General features: G+C 41.9%; 1 protein-coding gene across 2 annotated transcripts; it reads right to left on the reverse strand.

The window, feature by feature from the left end:
• Nucleotides 1-1195: 1195 nt before the first annotated feature.
• paqr3a (progestin and adipoQ receptor family member IIIa) lies at nt 1196-14678 on the reverse strand. Of its 2 annotated transcripts, none has more exons than XM_014333486.2 (8): nt 14594-14678; nt 13085-13316; nt 12183-12345; nt 11173-11328; nt 4146-4343; nt 3480-3570; nt 3133-3315; nt 1196-2374 (listed from the first exon to the last, which is right to left on the reverse strand). In XM_014333486.2, exons 2-7 carry the CDS (start codon nt 13276-13278, stop codon nt 3173-3175), a joined length of 945 nt encoding a protein of 314 aa, XP_014188972.1. In that variant the 5' UTR covers nt 13279-13316; nt 14594-14678; the 3' UTR covers nt 1196-2374; nt 3133-3172. The 2 variants fall into 2 exon arrangements, with proteins under 2 accessions (XP_014188972.1, XP_005922045.1); XM_005921983.2 differs by lacking the exon at nt 14594-14678 and adding an exon at nt 14135-14316.
• Nucleotides 14679-15159: the final 481 nt, after the last annotated feature.

Raw genomic sequence — 15159 nt, forward strand, 5'->3', positions numbered from 1 at the left:
TTATTTTGTAGCCGTTTGATAATTAAAACTGTCCTTTATGTTTAAAGAAATAAAATCCCACAAAAATCTTAACTGGTTAAAATAGTTTTCATACAGTCCATGTTTTTGTGCTGACTGATTTATGGTGCTGACCAACAAGTTATTTTGCCTGCTTCACCATCATATGTGGATAATTCCTGTAAATGAGCTTATGGAGTAGATTTAACTATAAATACAGAAAGAAGAGTAGCAAGGAACTTTTTCGCCTCCTTAAAATATCAAACTGCTCTTTTAAAAGCAAAATTCCTCATGGCGTTTTTATTAAGGACCCTACAGTAATACAGGCCGGGGAGCAGATTCAGACTGTGAGGGAAAAACGATGCGTTGGATGATTCGATGTTTGGTTCTGCAGTGAGCGTAGTACTCGTGGCAGCAGGACTCTGTATGTGGGACAGGTTTTATTGGTTTATCGAGCTCTGATTACTTGCGTCACGGTTTCATGTCTTGATGGGATTTGTTCAGTTTGGTTTTTTGCCTTTGCAGAATGAGGTGCATTCATAAAGGGCAAAACATGTTATTCAGGTTTTTGATTCTTGATGAAATCTTCCTTAAACAACTTTGTGCTTCTTCATCGACCGCCTTAAGCACTGCATTTAGCTCCACCACCGTTGGCACATTTGTTTGAATGAAACCAGCAGCCTGCTGTTTTTCTTTTTTTACACCAGTTGAACCATTTCATACGACCGCTCCCATCTTTGTTTTTGTTTTTTTCACCAGGGTAAGTCTTGTGTTGTATTTATCATGCTATACTGCTGTTGGACGCAATAAATAAAGTTTCATCTCAAACATCTGGAAACAGCACATGGTTACTTTTATTTAGACCTCAGGTATGAAAAGTCAACATATAAAACTTTCCACTCCTACAAAATGAGTCTGTTAAGACAAAAAGAAACTCCTTATTAATAATTTAAATACAGAACCACAAACCGGAGAACATTTCCCCCTTTTCAACATTAGAAACATTAAACGGTCACACAGAAAACATCTGGCTTTCCCTTCCAGCGTGAGACAGCAGAGAGGCGCTGCACTGGAGAGCCATGAAAACATTGCACATCACCCTAAACGAGCTGGAAAAACATGTCCTTAAAAAGCTGAAGAGGAAAAAATTCATTTTCAAAAATGAATTTTGCTTGTCATAATAAAAGTTCTGTTGTAACGTGATCAGAGTTTACAGTCGATCTCAGAGCCGCACGCTACACAGAAATATTAATGCAGTTCATGTGAAATGTTTAAATCACGTGAATCTAAAAACTGTCCCAGCTTAATTACAAAATCTGATGTTTTAGGGTTTTAGAACTTAAGTTTGATTGTTCAAATGCTCAAAAAACAGTTTGTAGTAACAAATCGACGTTCATAGCGCTGCAGGGATGGTGAAGGTTTCCTTATAGCTCAAGTGGCCATCGCTGACGTCTTTTTACGACGACCCAAACCTGACGTCACATTTTATTCATTATGACCAGACTGAGGTCAGGACAGCGGGCCAGGAAGCTACGCCCATCTTTTATTATGTGGAAGTAAACACAGAACTGAACTGGACGAAGGTGGAAGACTGAAACACTTCCTGGGTTTTAGGACTTATTCCTGTAGCTCTCGGCTGGGACGCAGTTATAAAACTTTACGAGCATCCCCACAGCCACCCTCACCCCACAGAGTTACCACTGATAAAGGCGAACAACATAAAATAACTGAAATATTTAAAGTTCCCCTTCAAGCATCCTGTGAAATTCTTTACATATAAATGAACATCAGTTTGAACAGGAAGTGAGCAGCTTAAAAAAACAACAACGGAGCTTCAGGTATGAAATAGAGCGGGTACATTTATATGAAACTGAGTCCGCACTTTATTTCACAAAACTCTTTGGTTTGTTCTGTCTGAACATCATCCCCACGCTTTGATCATTTCCACTAACAAAGACTTCAGAGTCTGTTTTTAAAGAAGATGTCAGAAATCTGGAGTCTGTTTACTCGTAGTATAATAATACTGACATTAGTTCATTTCCTTTTTCAGGGACGAGCCTGAATCTGCTCTCAGATGAAGCAGCTTTCAAGCTTTAAAAACAGCTGGACACGGGTTCATTTCCAGGCAGAAAAACTAACATTACCAACAAACATTAAGTCCTCAAGGAGTTTATAAAGGTGACAGTCTGAGTGATTTCAGGTGAGCTGTCAGTCCAAGGCAGAGGTCCGTATTGTTTCTTATTAGCTTGAATTCCTTAAACGTCACGTCACACGCTGGATTTATTCTTCCTCCCTCATCACAGAGACTCACAGGTTAGAGAGTCCATCTGTGAGGAAACTGATGGACCGAGACCAGAACAGAGTCTCTGCAGACGACCTGAGGAGGAAACAACACGTCAGCTGTGAACAGAGCCAATTAAAAGCATCAAAAATCACCTGTGTTACCTGAAAAGGTTCAGCTTCATTTTATTGGTTTTAGACATATTCTAACAGGCGGCGGCTTCGATGTGAGGTTTTGACAAAACAGACAGAAGACACTTCATATACAGTAGTGTTCGTGCTTAGATTCTTATTTTCTGTAGCTGGAATAACCTCATGTCCTGACAGAGCAGCTGCTCCTCGTCTTCCACCTGCTGATTCTTTGATTCCTTTAAGCCTTTTAACCCCCAAACATCAGCTTAAATATTAAAGATTTTCTTTTTTCTGATTTATTTAAATTGAGCCACAGTCTGCATCTGAGTGAACTCCCGACTCTCTGCAGTCGGCAAAGTTTTCTCAGCAGTCTGTTAAACAGCTCCTCTGTAATCAAAGCATCGTTGAGCGGATCAGAAACTGAAGCTTACACGGACGTCACCGTTAAGGTCATTTTAGTCATAAAGCTCAGGCTGTGACCACAGACGCTCCACTAGACTACCACTTGCAGTCGAACCCTTGTGGTTATGAGGGGAAGCCAATCAGAATAAAGTCAGTTTAAAGGCAGAGGAGGAAAAACAGCTGAGGGGCTACACCAAAGCCCAGAATTACTTTGAACTGTGAGTCATGCAAAGCTCCTCTAGTGGAGTCCAGAAATAAAAACGATGGAGCTGAAACTGAGCAGAACAGGTCTCCTTGTAAAAAAGTCACACGGCCGCTTACGGTTCATCGGAGCTGCAGTCCTGGCGTGCTGAGCAGCGATCTAGGCGTGTTGGGGGGTGTTGGGGCACGGCTGACTGTGCCTGTACGCCATGATGAAGCCTGTTGATTGGTGCCACCAGTAAAACATGAGCACTAGCAGCAAGTGCCAAACCTGATGGCTGGAGCCCAGGTAGTTCAGCTGACCTGCAGAGACAGGAACACTCAGCTTGCTTCAGATTTTAATGAGATTCGGGCCCATTTTCAATGTTTCTCTCTGCAGTATTAGATTACTGTTATTTTCCAACTATGAGTGGACGAAAAAACAACGAATCAAACAGGAAATGAAGAAATAAAAACAGTCATCTCACCTGGGAAGTACCGCTCAGGAACTTTGGAAACATAGAAAATGAGAGCCAGTGCTGCAATGAAGTACATCACCAGGACCCGAGGAACAAACGCCTGAAAGGAAGAAGAAACATTGATTCGACCAGCGTGTGGACAAAAATGGCCCACAGTTACCAAACGGTACGTGCAGGAAGAACTACTGACTGACCTAACAGTACTGAAAAGCATTTAAAGCCAGCCAACAGATTGTGTTACTGCAGCAGCAGGAAAACACATTTAAAGTGGATCAATCAAGGAGGACCCTCAACAGCCGTTAAAACTGCAGTTCCTCTAATGGCCACTTGAGGCTTGCCCTGAAAGTCGGACCCACAGACTCCTGAGTTAAAATGTTCATTTTCTAATAATCATCAGTCGATCTAAAGAGATTTTTCAGACTGAAGTACATTTTTTTGTGCAAAGTAAAGCCGATCACTGTGCATTAAACATGGATTTTTTTCTTCTTCTTATGACCAGCAGGGGGCGACTGTGGTTGGCAAAAGAAATCAGACAGTCGTAAAGTCTACAGGAAAATTATTTCTCATTGCTTTCGGACCTCATTAAATTGCCAAAATCGCTAGTTTTAAGTCTGTTTAAAGAAAGGAATCACAGTAGTGAACACTGGTTACGGGGACCACACTGAGCACGCTCACCTGGACGAGTTCAGAGGAGAAACCTCCCGTGAGGCAGATCCAGTGGACGGTGGGGATGAGGCCGTACCCGGTCACCGAGCAGAAGATGATCGAGCGCAGCTGCTTCCACTGCTTGCTGAGATAATGAGGGTGGATCTGAGCGAAGAACACAGCCAGGATCATGGCGAGGACCGTCACCAGGTACACCTGCCGCCAGTACTGCACAGACAGGAAGACGAGAGTTCAGTCACACCAGCTACACAGTAAACTCCCTTCATGACCGATTGAGCTTTCCCCCCCCCCAAGATGTCCTTCGCATGCTGGAGGTATCCGATGGTCCCAAGACTTAAAAGAAACTCAGTCGGTTTCAGAAGCAGAAAAGAAAACCAGGCAGGCGATTTTTAAACTCGCAGGGAGCTGAAGCAAGCGAAACAGCCCCTGGGCTGATGTGAGGGACCTGTTTGCAAACAGTTTCATTCGTTTGAAGATTATCTGTCTCATGGAGTCCTGAGGAAAGTCCTTCAGCTGCTGAAAGCTTCCTGCTGTTTGGTGATGAGCAGGACGAACACTGTGTGTTATATTAGAGCTTTATTTACTATGACCGAACCACAAACGAGCTGAGGCTCACTGCAAACTCAGCTGATGCTTCCCTCAGCAGACCCTCTTACACGTGCAGCTTTCACATCATTCAATCAGCTTTATTTAACGCTGATCTGCTATGCTTTTCTTCTTCCAGATTTGAAGGCCACAAAGAAGAACAGGTTACAGGCTGTGAGAGGGTGAAATCCTTGATGTTACCAAGCAGATCACTGGTAGCTGATACAGCTGAATTGGCAGTTATCACATCGCTTTTGGAGATTCTGAGGTTCAAAGTAGTAATAATAGTGGTAATAGTTGTTATTTTAATTTAGTACAAATAAGGTTGAGACTCAAACTTTATGAGAAAAAAAAGGCAGTCCATTCATACTTCCTTCCTTCCTCTGCTGTTTATGGGTTGGGTCTGGGTTGTAGGAAGCTCATTTCTGCTGCTGTTTACAGGTACTCCCCACAGCTCATGGCTATAGGTGAGAGTAGGAACGTAGACTGAGTGGGAAACTCACCACAACTAGAGATGGACCGATCCGATATTAAGTATCGGTATCGGTCCGATACTGACCTAAATTACTGGATCGGATATCGGAGAAAAATAAAAAATGTAATCCGATCCATTAAATATCACGAAAGCACCTCACAAAACTTGCAACACGCCGTAACTCACCTCAGAACGTTAGCACGTCGGAGCAGTATGCATCACGTGATAGAGCGGCTGTGGCATGCGGGACCTGTCGGTGGTCTGGATAGCATGTGGAGCTTCGCTAGCAACCCGGCATTTCATCTCCGACAAAGTTATCCCCGAGAGAAGTAAAGCAAGTGTGTAAGTCCATCTCTGAATGTTTGTAAAGCATTCCTGCGTTAAGCTTAACGAGCGACTGCCTCTCGCTCTCCGGCTGCTACTTCAATCATGAAACTGCTTAAGATCAGCTGATCGGCTTTTCTGTCGCGAGTCCGTTCTCTTGTTTGTTTTTGGCCCACTTTGCACCAGAAAGAGGAAACCAGCGGCTGAACAACAGCAGCACGTTTAAGCTTGATCAGCTGTTGTTAGAATGTATTTAATATTACTTTCTACTCGAGGATCTTTTTCTACGTAGCTGACGCTGGTAACTGTGCAGGGGCGGATCTAGCAAAGTTTAGCCAGGGGGGCCGATAGGGCATTAACAGGGAAAAGGGGGCACAAAGACATACTTTTCTTTCTTATTCTCATTTAAAATGTCGAGCTTTTAATTATTAATAATTTATCTGAATCTTACACCCAAAGTTTTAATCTGATGTAAAATGTATAGAAGTCATTACTGTATATAGTAACTGTTAAGTCTAATATACCTAGTAAGCTATAGTACTTTTTCCTTTGGGAAGGTACCATCTGTGCAGTCTGCAATTTTGTTGAAGAAAGATGTTGAATCTATTTAATATTTCTTGAAAAATAATTGATTTCTGTGCATTTTTTTTTCACACTGCATCAAATTAAGGTTGATTACGTCGATTAAGCATCATGAGGTGGAGCGTGAGGGGTGGTTCCCTATTTTTTATTTATTTATTTTTGTTGTTGCTGGGAGTTGGAACCCTATTAGTTAGGTTGCTTAATATTTATGCTAAGTACTCTTTAAAATACCAGAATAGGGAGGATGGTGTAGGTTTAAGTTTATTAGATTGATCAGTATTGCTGAACTATGAAATATTTTTTTTTGCATACAGGTATAACAGAATAGCTTTAGTGTAGTTGTTGTTTTAAACTTGAGTATGAACTTATACAAAATGCAGCAAGATATTTAAAAAACAGTTTTGTTGATTAAAAAACACTATATCGGATTCATATCGGTATCGGCAGATATCCAAATTTATGATATCGGTATCGGACATAAAAAAGTGGTATCATGCCATCTCTAACCACAACACACCGCTACAGCATCCACACTGCTGCAAAAACACATCCGGTAATCTCCTATTCACTTGTTCCCTCACTCCTGAACCAAAGCTGGAGGGGGCACTCAAACAATCTCCTCAGAGATTTAGTTCCCAATGGGGGGAACCCCTGAAATAATTTAGTGTACATGCAAAACTGAAACTGTCAATTTGGTCAAACTGACAACACATCATGATCAAAATGAAACCACCTCATCGTGTTTCTGCAAAGTCAGAAATAAAGTTTCCTCAAACGTGGTGCACACAGCTTCTTTTTTCTGATGTCTGAACAACTATAGGACAATAACTCAGGGTTTATATATTACTGTACTGCAGTACAATTTTAAAAAAAATCAGTTAAAAGTCTCCCACTGTTTCATCTGCTGTTATCACAACTATAATGCTTATCTGTCTGCAGTTGGTATTTAAACTTCTATAAGTAAGTGTTTAAAGTCTGGGCAGCCTCGTCTCGGTCCCTTCTGTCCGTTTGTGTGGATGTAGGCCTTCGTCCAGTCACACGTCCTCATGTGACGAGTCCTGCTGAATTTCACAGTGAATAAATTTGCACCAGGAACAAGGCCCCGCTCTGCTTCAGCCAAATTTTTTAAGCTCCTCTCCTCGCAGACTCCGTGTTCTCTCCTCCAAATCTGCATCTCTAAAACACTCTTGACGAGACAAGAGTTTGACTGGCTAAATATAAAAAATCTGTTTTTCTTTGGGGACTTGGCGTGCCACGGGAGAGGAGCCACCCAGAAGCAGAGCCCCAGTCTTGGCAAGGACGAGGGGGAGGGAGGTGGAGGAGGAGGAGGGGGACCTTCGCTTAGACGGCTCCCGGACTTGCGAACGTCATATGGTGGGGAACAGGAGTGACGGACCGCTCCGTGAACGCGGCCATCTGGTTTGGGCTGGAGCAGATTTCAGCTACGTTCTGGGGGCAAAATAACCCGGCGCTTCCAATATGCGGGGGAAAGCGAACAGTGAGGAGCACGGCCAACACTTCAGGAGTTCAAAAAAATAAATAAAATAAAATAGGACAGAAAAAAAAGGGACATGGTGGTGGTGGGCGGCTGGAATAAGGAACTGGCTTGTGTCATCAGAGGCTGTTTTCCAAACGGCGAGCGCGGCGAAGGTGTCGTGTTGCTTATTCACCGGGAACAATGAGTCAATCAGCACAGCCAGACTGCAGGGCCCACTTCAGCTTTATTCAATTACTGCTTCTCAGGCTGAGGATGTTGAGCTGAGAAGTCTCCGGGGAGGACTGTGCTTCGATGTTAAACCGATGCTCAGTGCACACACACGACTGCAGCGAGCAGTCTGAGGTGGGCTTCTGAGGTAGAGCTACTCGATCACATACGTGAAAACACCACTGTGGTTATTTCAGGTCAACTTTAAAACATCTTGAATTTAAGCTTCACCATAATTCAGTTCGCGTCAACAGTGTCCTCCCTTTCAGCGGTGTTGTACTGCCAGCTATTAGGATTATCATCAATTAATTTTATATTACCAGTGAGGGGGCGTAAGACAGTAGAAAACAATGCCAAAAATGTTTTTCCTCTTGTGTGCACTCGCACTACAATCAGCTGACTCAAGGAGGAGGTGGTCTGCACTCATTTCACTTATAATTACTTTGATTTTTATTGATGTAAAGGGCAGGAAAATGAGTCCAAACTACTACAGGTAACGCAACACAGGCCAAGCATCTGCACAGGCAGCACTCGCACATAAAGCTAGTGAAGTACCCAGATTAATGCTAAATGCTGACCCCAGCAAAGCATCCAGAGCCTGATCTGCCTCAGGTAACAGGAGCAGGTACGAGCAATCAGTGTAGTTTCTGTAAAATCATTTAAGTCTTCTTTGACCTGGTTGCCCATCTTTGCGTTCATATTTAGGCACTAATGAAAGATCTTGTGTGTCCTTGTGAGGATAGGTAGTCGTTCATAATTGGTTATTGTGTGAATATGCACATCTGAAACATGGCAGAGTAATGTAACCAATTATTTTCTCCAGTGAGTAACAAAGTGCAACCTAACAAGGCTTTCACAGCTTCACTCTCAGGGCCCATTCCCACCCCTGTGAATGGCAGCACACACCAAGAGTGACATCAGAGCTGCAGGAGTGCCTCTCCAACTGAGCCACACTTCTTTATTTTTGTAATGTGGTGTGACTGGTTCTCCTCCTAAACCAGCACTCATGCAGAGGTTTGGTGAGAGTGGCGATTGCAACGAGTCTCGTGGTGATTTCCACGAGACTCGTCGTTTCCAGCTTTCCCCAACACCTTACATGTCATGACCCGTGATGGCCTGGTGACCTCTCAGTTCCTCCTCATAACTCTGAATATGATAAGAAAATAGGCAGAGGGACTAATTAGACCAGTGGCTCCCCAATGGTATGACCCGATCGACAGCCAAGTTTGCGTCAGGGTTTTGTGTTACCCAAACATTACTGTAACTGCACGAAATGTCAGGAGAAACTACTGCAAAAGCTACCGGAGCTACAGCTTCAACTGGATCAGACAGACTTCATCTCAAGTGGATCGTGCAGTTGGGTGCATTTAATTAACTCCAACATGGTGCTAAACGCATTAAAGAGGCATTTAGGGACTGGGTATCTCTTCTGAGAGAAACGGTAAAAGAGCACAGGATGTGACCCAGACGGAGGAAGAATGTTTGACTGTGAGAAAGTTTCTGATAAGGAGATGGACTCGGAGCTGTCACCGACATTGTTCCAGATAATATAAAGCCCGTTTTCTGCAGACATGAATACAGATGTGGTTTGTAAACTTCTGAATTCAGTCCGATCATCCAGGTATGTGAGCGGAAACTTCTTTTTTTTAACCCTACAAAAACACTTACACATCTGTTTTATGCTGAACCAACATCACTTCTGTCTGGTAAAATAAAATACTAAAAAAAATGCATGTAATTATCATTTCTGAAGGCAAAACTATAAAAAGACTGGACAAAATGAAGGTTGGGCTTCCAGCAGCCTGACTCTTTCTTGAGACTGAAGAAGGCTCATGAGAGCAGCACATAAAAGGCTGAAGTGATGAGTACAAGGACACAGGATTTAAGACAGAGAAGCAGTCTGCCTGCTCTGCCTGTCCTCCGCCACTTTGAACTCGACTCACGAGGGTAAATAATAAGCCGTTTACAATACAAGTGAAGCACAGCATTGCTGAGTCACAGAGGACTGCAGGGCAGCTTCTCACATTTAGCACTTTTTAAAGGATTTAAACGGATTCAGCTCCAGAGGGCGACGTGGTGCTCAGCGTTAAGAGATAAGGATTCAGAGTGAATAATGTACCTCTGACCTTGCTTATGAATTTAAAGCCGATTAGTTTTTATGTCTTTGATCTTTTTTGCTTTTTGTTTGGAAAAATGTGCTGGCAGCAGTAAACTGTGATGCAGCATCTTTTGTAAAGTCGCATCAGAAAAGTCAGAGTAAAAGATAGTGCTGAGCCGAGTAAGTCTGGGTCACACGGAGACCTGTTTCTGGAAAGAGTGAGCTTAAATTCATCACAACAGCAAAACCTCGAGGGATGAGGAGATGGGCAACGTGCACGAGCTTTTTACTGCTCCAATGCAACAGGGTTAGAAAGGCAACAACAGCCTGGTTTTAGATAAAACCACAGCAGAGGAATAGCTTTGCATGAGCTAATGAATAACACTAGACACTGAGTGCAAACTCAGGACATCTTACTCTTCCTATTTTGAAAGACCGCGTGTAGCCCACGACATTTCTACCAGCATGAGGACGTTAAACTTCGCATTTTCCTGATAGAGCTTCATCTCTGCAAGTTCAACAGTTTGTCTGCATAACAAAGAAATTCTTGGTAGTAAAAGTATTCAAACAGGAAGGTTTCTGGCCTTGGATGTTACGTGGCCATGGCAAAGATCTTCATCATTAGAAAGGAAAAAAAACCCCCGTTGTTGTACCCATTTCCTCTAGTTTACCTCTACTGCCCTCTGAATGTTCACTTTAGTAGAAAAGGGCTAGTAACAAGTGCTTGTGTGGGTGAAAGGGGCAAACTTTGTATAAAGTGCTTTGAGTACTTTGAGTATAAAAATGCTATCTAAGAACCAGTCTGTGTCATCTGCAAGTTTAAACACGTGACTCTCGCATTGTTACGTCGCTTACTGCCAGTTTTATGTCTCGTCCAGTCCAGAAAAAACAAAAATCTACATACAGGCCCAGAACACTGGAACTCCAAATAACTGCCCTCAGAATAATCCACAGTCTCTGATCATATTTCAGTATCACTGTTCAGCGTGGATGACTAACAGCCTACGTAAAGCAATGTGCCAGAAACCTGGACGTTACTTTCTATCAACATGGAAACTTCAACCAGTATGTGAAAAGGCTAGTACAGTCTTGTTATGTGCAGATTACAAATACTTCCAAACAATGAACCTGTCTATAGTTTGGAGTCTGCAGTTGGTACAAAACATAGCAACAAGGCTTCTCGACAACACTCGGCGCAGTGAAAACGTCACTTTTAAACTCCGTCTAAGAGAGAGCAGTTTATATGAAAGGCTGCAGGTGAGCTTACGTTATTACAGTAGAAGGTGTAGAAGACTCCGGGGACGTAGCAGCCCAGGATGCCGATGGAAACACCGGCGTAATCCAGCGCCATCCAGCGGCGGCTGGTCTTCTCTGAGCGATGGCAGCAGAACAGGTGGTAACCCATCGAGCACAGCATACACAGCTGAGGACGGCAAAACACACAGTCGGGCATTGCAAAGAAGCTCGGCTCAGAATGGATTTACGCTGGATTCAAATTTATTTAATAATGAAAATATAAAAAACACGTTTACGTCCACAGACCAAGAAGAAAAAGCAGAACACGAGCTTCTAACAGAAAGCAGGACATTGAGGTCAAAACAAGACAGTTAAATACGTTTTGAGAGGCAACAAAAACACAAACTGGCAATATAATTAATGAATACCAATAATATCAAGCCCCAGACATATTTATTATATAAAATAAATTAATACTTGAATCTGAAATCTAACTGTTTAAAAGAAATAAAAGAACTTTTCCACACCAGGTTTGAGAGAAAGCAATAAACGTGGCGTTTTAATCACACTAGTGATTATGATGTTGAACATAATACTTGGTGTTATGACATGTAACCACATTGAAAAGGTAAAAAGTTCACATTGTGTCAAACTACAATCGCTATCCCGCCCGTCAGTAACTGCACTAACCCTGCTCTTTATTTTCTGAATCCACTGAAACAATGCAAAAAGCTCAACTCTGGGCTCACCCACTTGTACAGGCATGTCTGGATATTTTAAGGGCTACATTTATAGGTGATGATGAGTGTACAAAGTGATCCAACAGGTTCATTAACACCTGGAATAGCCAAATCTAGAGAGGCCTATATTTGCCTTCTTCAATACTCAAATATACTGAGATTTATTAACAGTGCATGAGCAGTGTAATTGCCAACTTCAATCTAACCACAGCTCAGGAGAACTGAAATATCTCTGGTGGTTTATTCTATATAAAAGCAATGTGAGATGATGTCTAAGCAGAAGACAATAGCAGCACTGTACCTGAAAGCAGAAGAGTCCAATGGAGTAGATGACATAATCCTCTCTGGAGGCGCCAACAGCCGGCAGCACCGAGGCCATGTTGTACACCCCAAGACAGAAGAAGAGGAGGAAGCCCAGGAGATGGCTCCAGATGTTCACCGTCTCATTGGACAGGATGAAGAGGCTGCAAAGGTCATTTACAAGCTTTAAAATAGTCACACAGTCAGTTCCCTCTAAAGAAAACCAGAGGTATGAACCAAAACTCTGAACAATTATACACCCTGACATAAATGTCTGACAAGCATCTATTACCTCCCAATCAATAAACAGTCTGGATTCGCCGTTTCCATTAACCACTGAAACTAGAACTAGAGAGCAACACGAGTTGCCCAACTCCCTTAAAATCTTTATTGGCATTGACCCTACAACAAATGTCAGGAAGCAAAATCAATCAGCCTCTGCAGCGAGGCGTGGGAATCACAGAGTACCATTACAGCACGTTACACCAAGACACAACGACATCATCATACAGCAGCTCCACAACAATCAAATCTGTAATGTGACCTGTTCAGAATCTTTTTATCTTCCTTATAGTCGGCTTTAAATATTAATATAATGGAATGCATCATAGTTTCAACAGCTGACATAAAAAAGAGAAAAACACTGGCAGTCTGCATGTTTAACCTGCTTTCACTGAAGAAAGCTTCAAAAGCTGAATTGTGGAACACTTTCAAGACTCATATCAACATGTGGGATAGGTTAAGTCTCCTCTTTTACTTGGCTCTTCTTCTAACTGTGATTCCTAGTGCGCAAGTAATTTTCTGAGGTGTTCAAAAAGTAGGCACTGCTTGACTTTAGTGGAGTGACTGTGTTGTGGTGTTGAAGATGAAAATTCTGATTTCAGGTTAAAGGGTCCTTCTCACCTTTTGATGCACAGCCTGGAGGGCAAGTATGCCCTGTATCCATCTGTGATGTAGGGGTTCTCCCTCAGAAACGGGGGGATCTGCTCGTATGTGTACAGCCTGATACCTCTGGGCACCAGTACAGGCCAGTACTGATAACTTCCCAGCTCGATGTAGTGTGCAGTCTGAGAGCTCTTCTGTGGTTTCTGAGGCATGTCTGAGCCAGCAGGGTCTGGTTTAACCTGACCCGAACCTGAAACCAGCAAGTCAGATCAAGATCAGATTCAATAGAGGCAGAACTCTTTTAATAAAACATAGCATTAAGCGATATTTGTTTTGTTGTCCGGGCATCTGAGTTTGTAATTCGAGTGGAGAAGAAATCAAAGTGGTCTGTGGAGGAGCTGAACGAGTAAAGAAGACAGCAAAACATCAAGTGAAAGCTGATTCTCCTACATCTGTGTGGAGCTATTATCAGAAGCTATCATTACTTGCACCCACCGGCTTGTCTTCCATGTAATCTCATGTTACCGAAGCTAACTTTCCAGATTATCCGTTACGTTCTACCAAACTCCGTTCACTAATGTGGCGATTTTAGGTGCTTAAGTGCTAACAAACATTTATACAAATCACGGTCCAAGCTTAGATCCAAGCTCGCGACCATGTTCCAAATTATCAATAAAGTTTGTATATTTATACAAGATTCCATTTACAGTCAAATTCTGCCAATAAACTGTGTTGTAGCGTTAATTTTACAGCTAATGTAACACTGTAGAAGTCTGTGGCGAGCACGGTATTACCAAATACAAAATTAGATTTTTTTAAACACAGCGTACTTCCTTGATACATTCTTTACGAGCCGATTGTACCTGAAAAACCATCTGAACAAAAGCAAAGGTAAAATCATGCTTTTGATGTAAAGTATGCCGTAGTTAACCAAGACGACGTTAAAATAGCGACATTTTCAAAGCGGCCTGGTAACTAGAGGCTAATTATAGCTTGGCTCTTAAAGGGCTAAGCTAACAACAATGAGCTTTAAAAAAGGGGGAAAGATATATTAACAAAAAAACTCACCTTTTAATTTGGCATATTTGCAGTTTGTGCCATTCTGGGGCTTATAATATGTACTACGCATTTGTAAACACGTGTTGATATTAACTTTAAAAAAACAAACACAACGCGTAATATTTCTGAAGTTTTAGCTACAACATCTTCCGAGACACACCGACGTCATCACTAATGGACCCTTCCAACGTGGCCAACGTCTGCCTGAGTTAAAATAAATAAATAACGCAAGCTTAAGCTCTGTTTAATATTTACTATTATCGCTAATATCCTTAGAAGATTCTTTATTAAAATAATTTAAATAACCTTTGTTTTTCTGCATTAATGAGCTCTCTCAAAATCCCATATGGGACTCTATTCACGTGAAAGCTTCATTTCATGAGTAATAATAGTTCTTACCGTAAATATAAACGGCTTTGTTTTCGGTTTGGGTTTTAGGAATAGTCTAGCACCCTTAATGGATTTTACCTGGTTCAACTGATCCCGGAGATGCACCGTGCCACCCATAATTACTCAGGGACGCCAGTCTCTCCTAATGATTCAATCCTAAACCGCAATAAACACGTATTGGAGAATTATTTGTCTCACTAATCAGTTTCATTTATGTTGATGGTGATTGCTGATGGATAGTATTACATGACATTCAGATATGTAATCACCTCAGATTTCATTGTTATGATAAAGAAAATATTCACAACATGGTTATCTTTGAAATTTTAAAACAGTGGGGAAAAATCACTTTACTGAAACAAAGAGAAATATTTTTAAACGTAAGAATATATTCAGAGCAACAACCTAAATTAATAAGAAGAACATTTTTTAAATATTCAAATGCACATTCTGTCGTTTTTCATATTTACTTTACTCAGAAGAAAGATGGGACATCATATGAGGGGAGATGCAGCAAAAGTCCCAGCAAAACTCAAACCAAACAGACTGAGATCACTCTTATTTTAACCCTTTAATAAACCAGACCGCAATCTGTGCTTAATGAAGTACATTTTGAGAGGTACTGCAAGGAGTTCAACTTGACC

Source organism: Haplochromis burtoni, unplaced genomic scaffold (genome assembly GCF_018398535.1).
Source record: "Haplochromis burtoni strain Fernald_Lab_line unplaced genomic scaffold, NCSU_Asbu1 Contig_43, whole genome shotgun sequence".
NCBI classification, from domain to species: Eukaryota; Metazoa; Chordata; class Actinopteri; order Cichliformes; family Cichlidae; genus Haplochromis; species Haplochromis burtoni.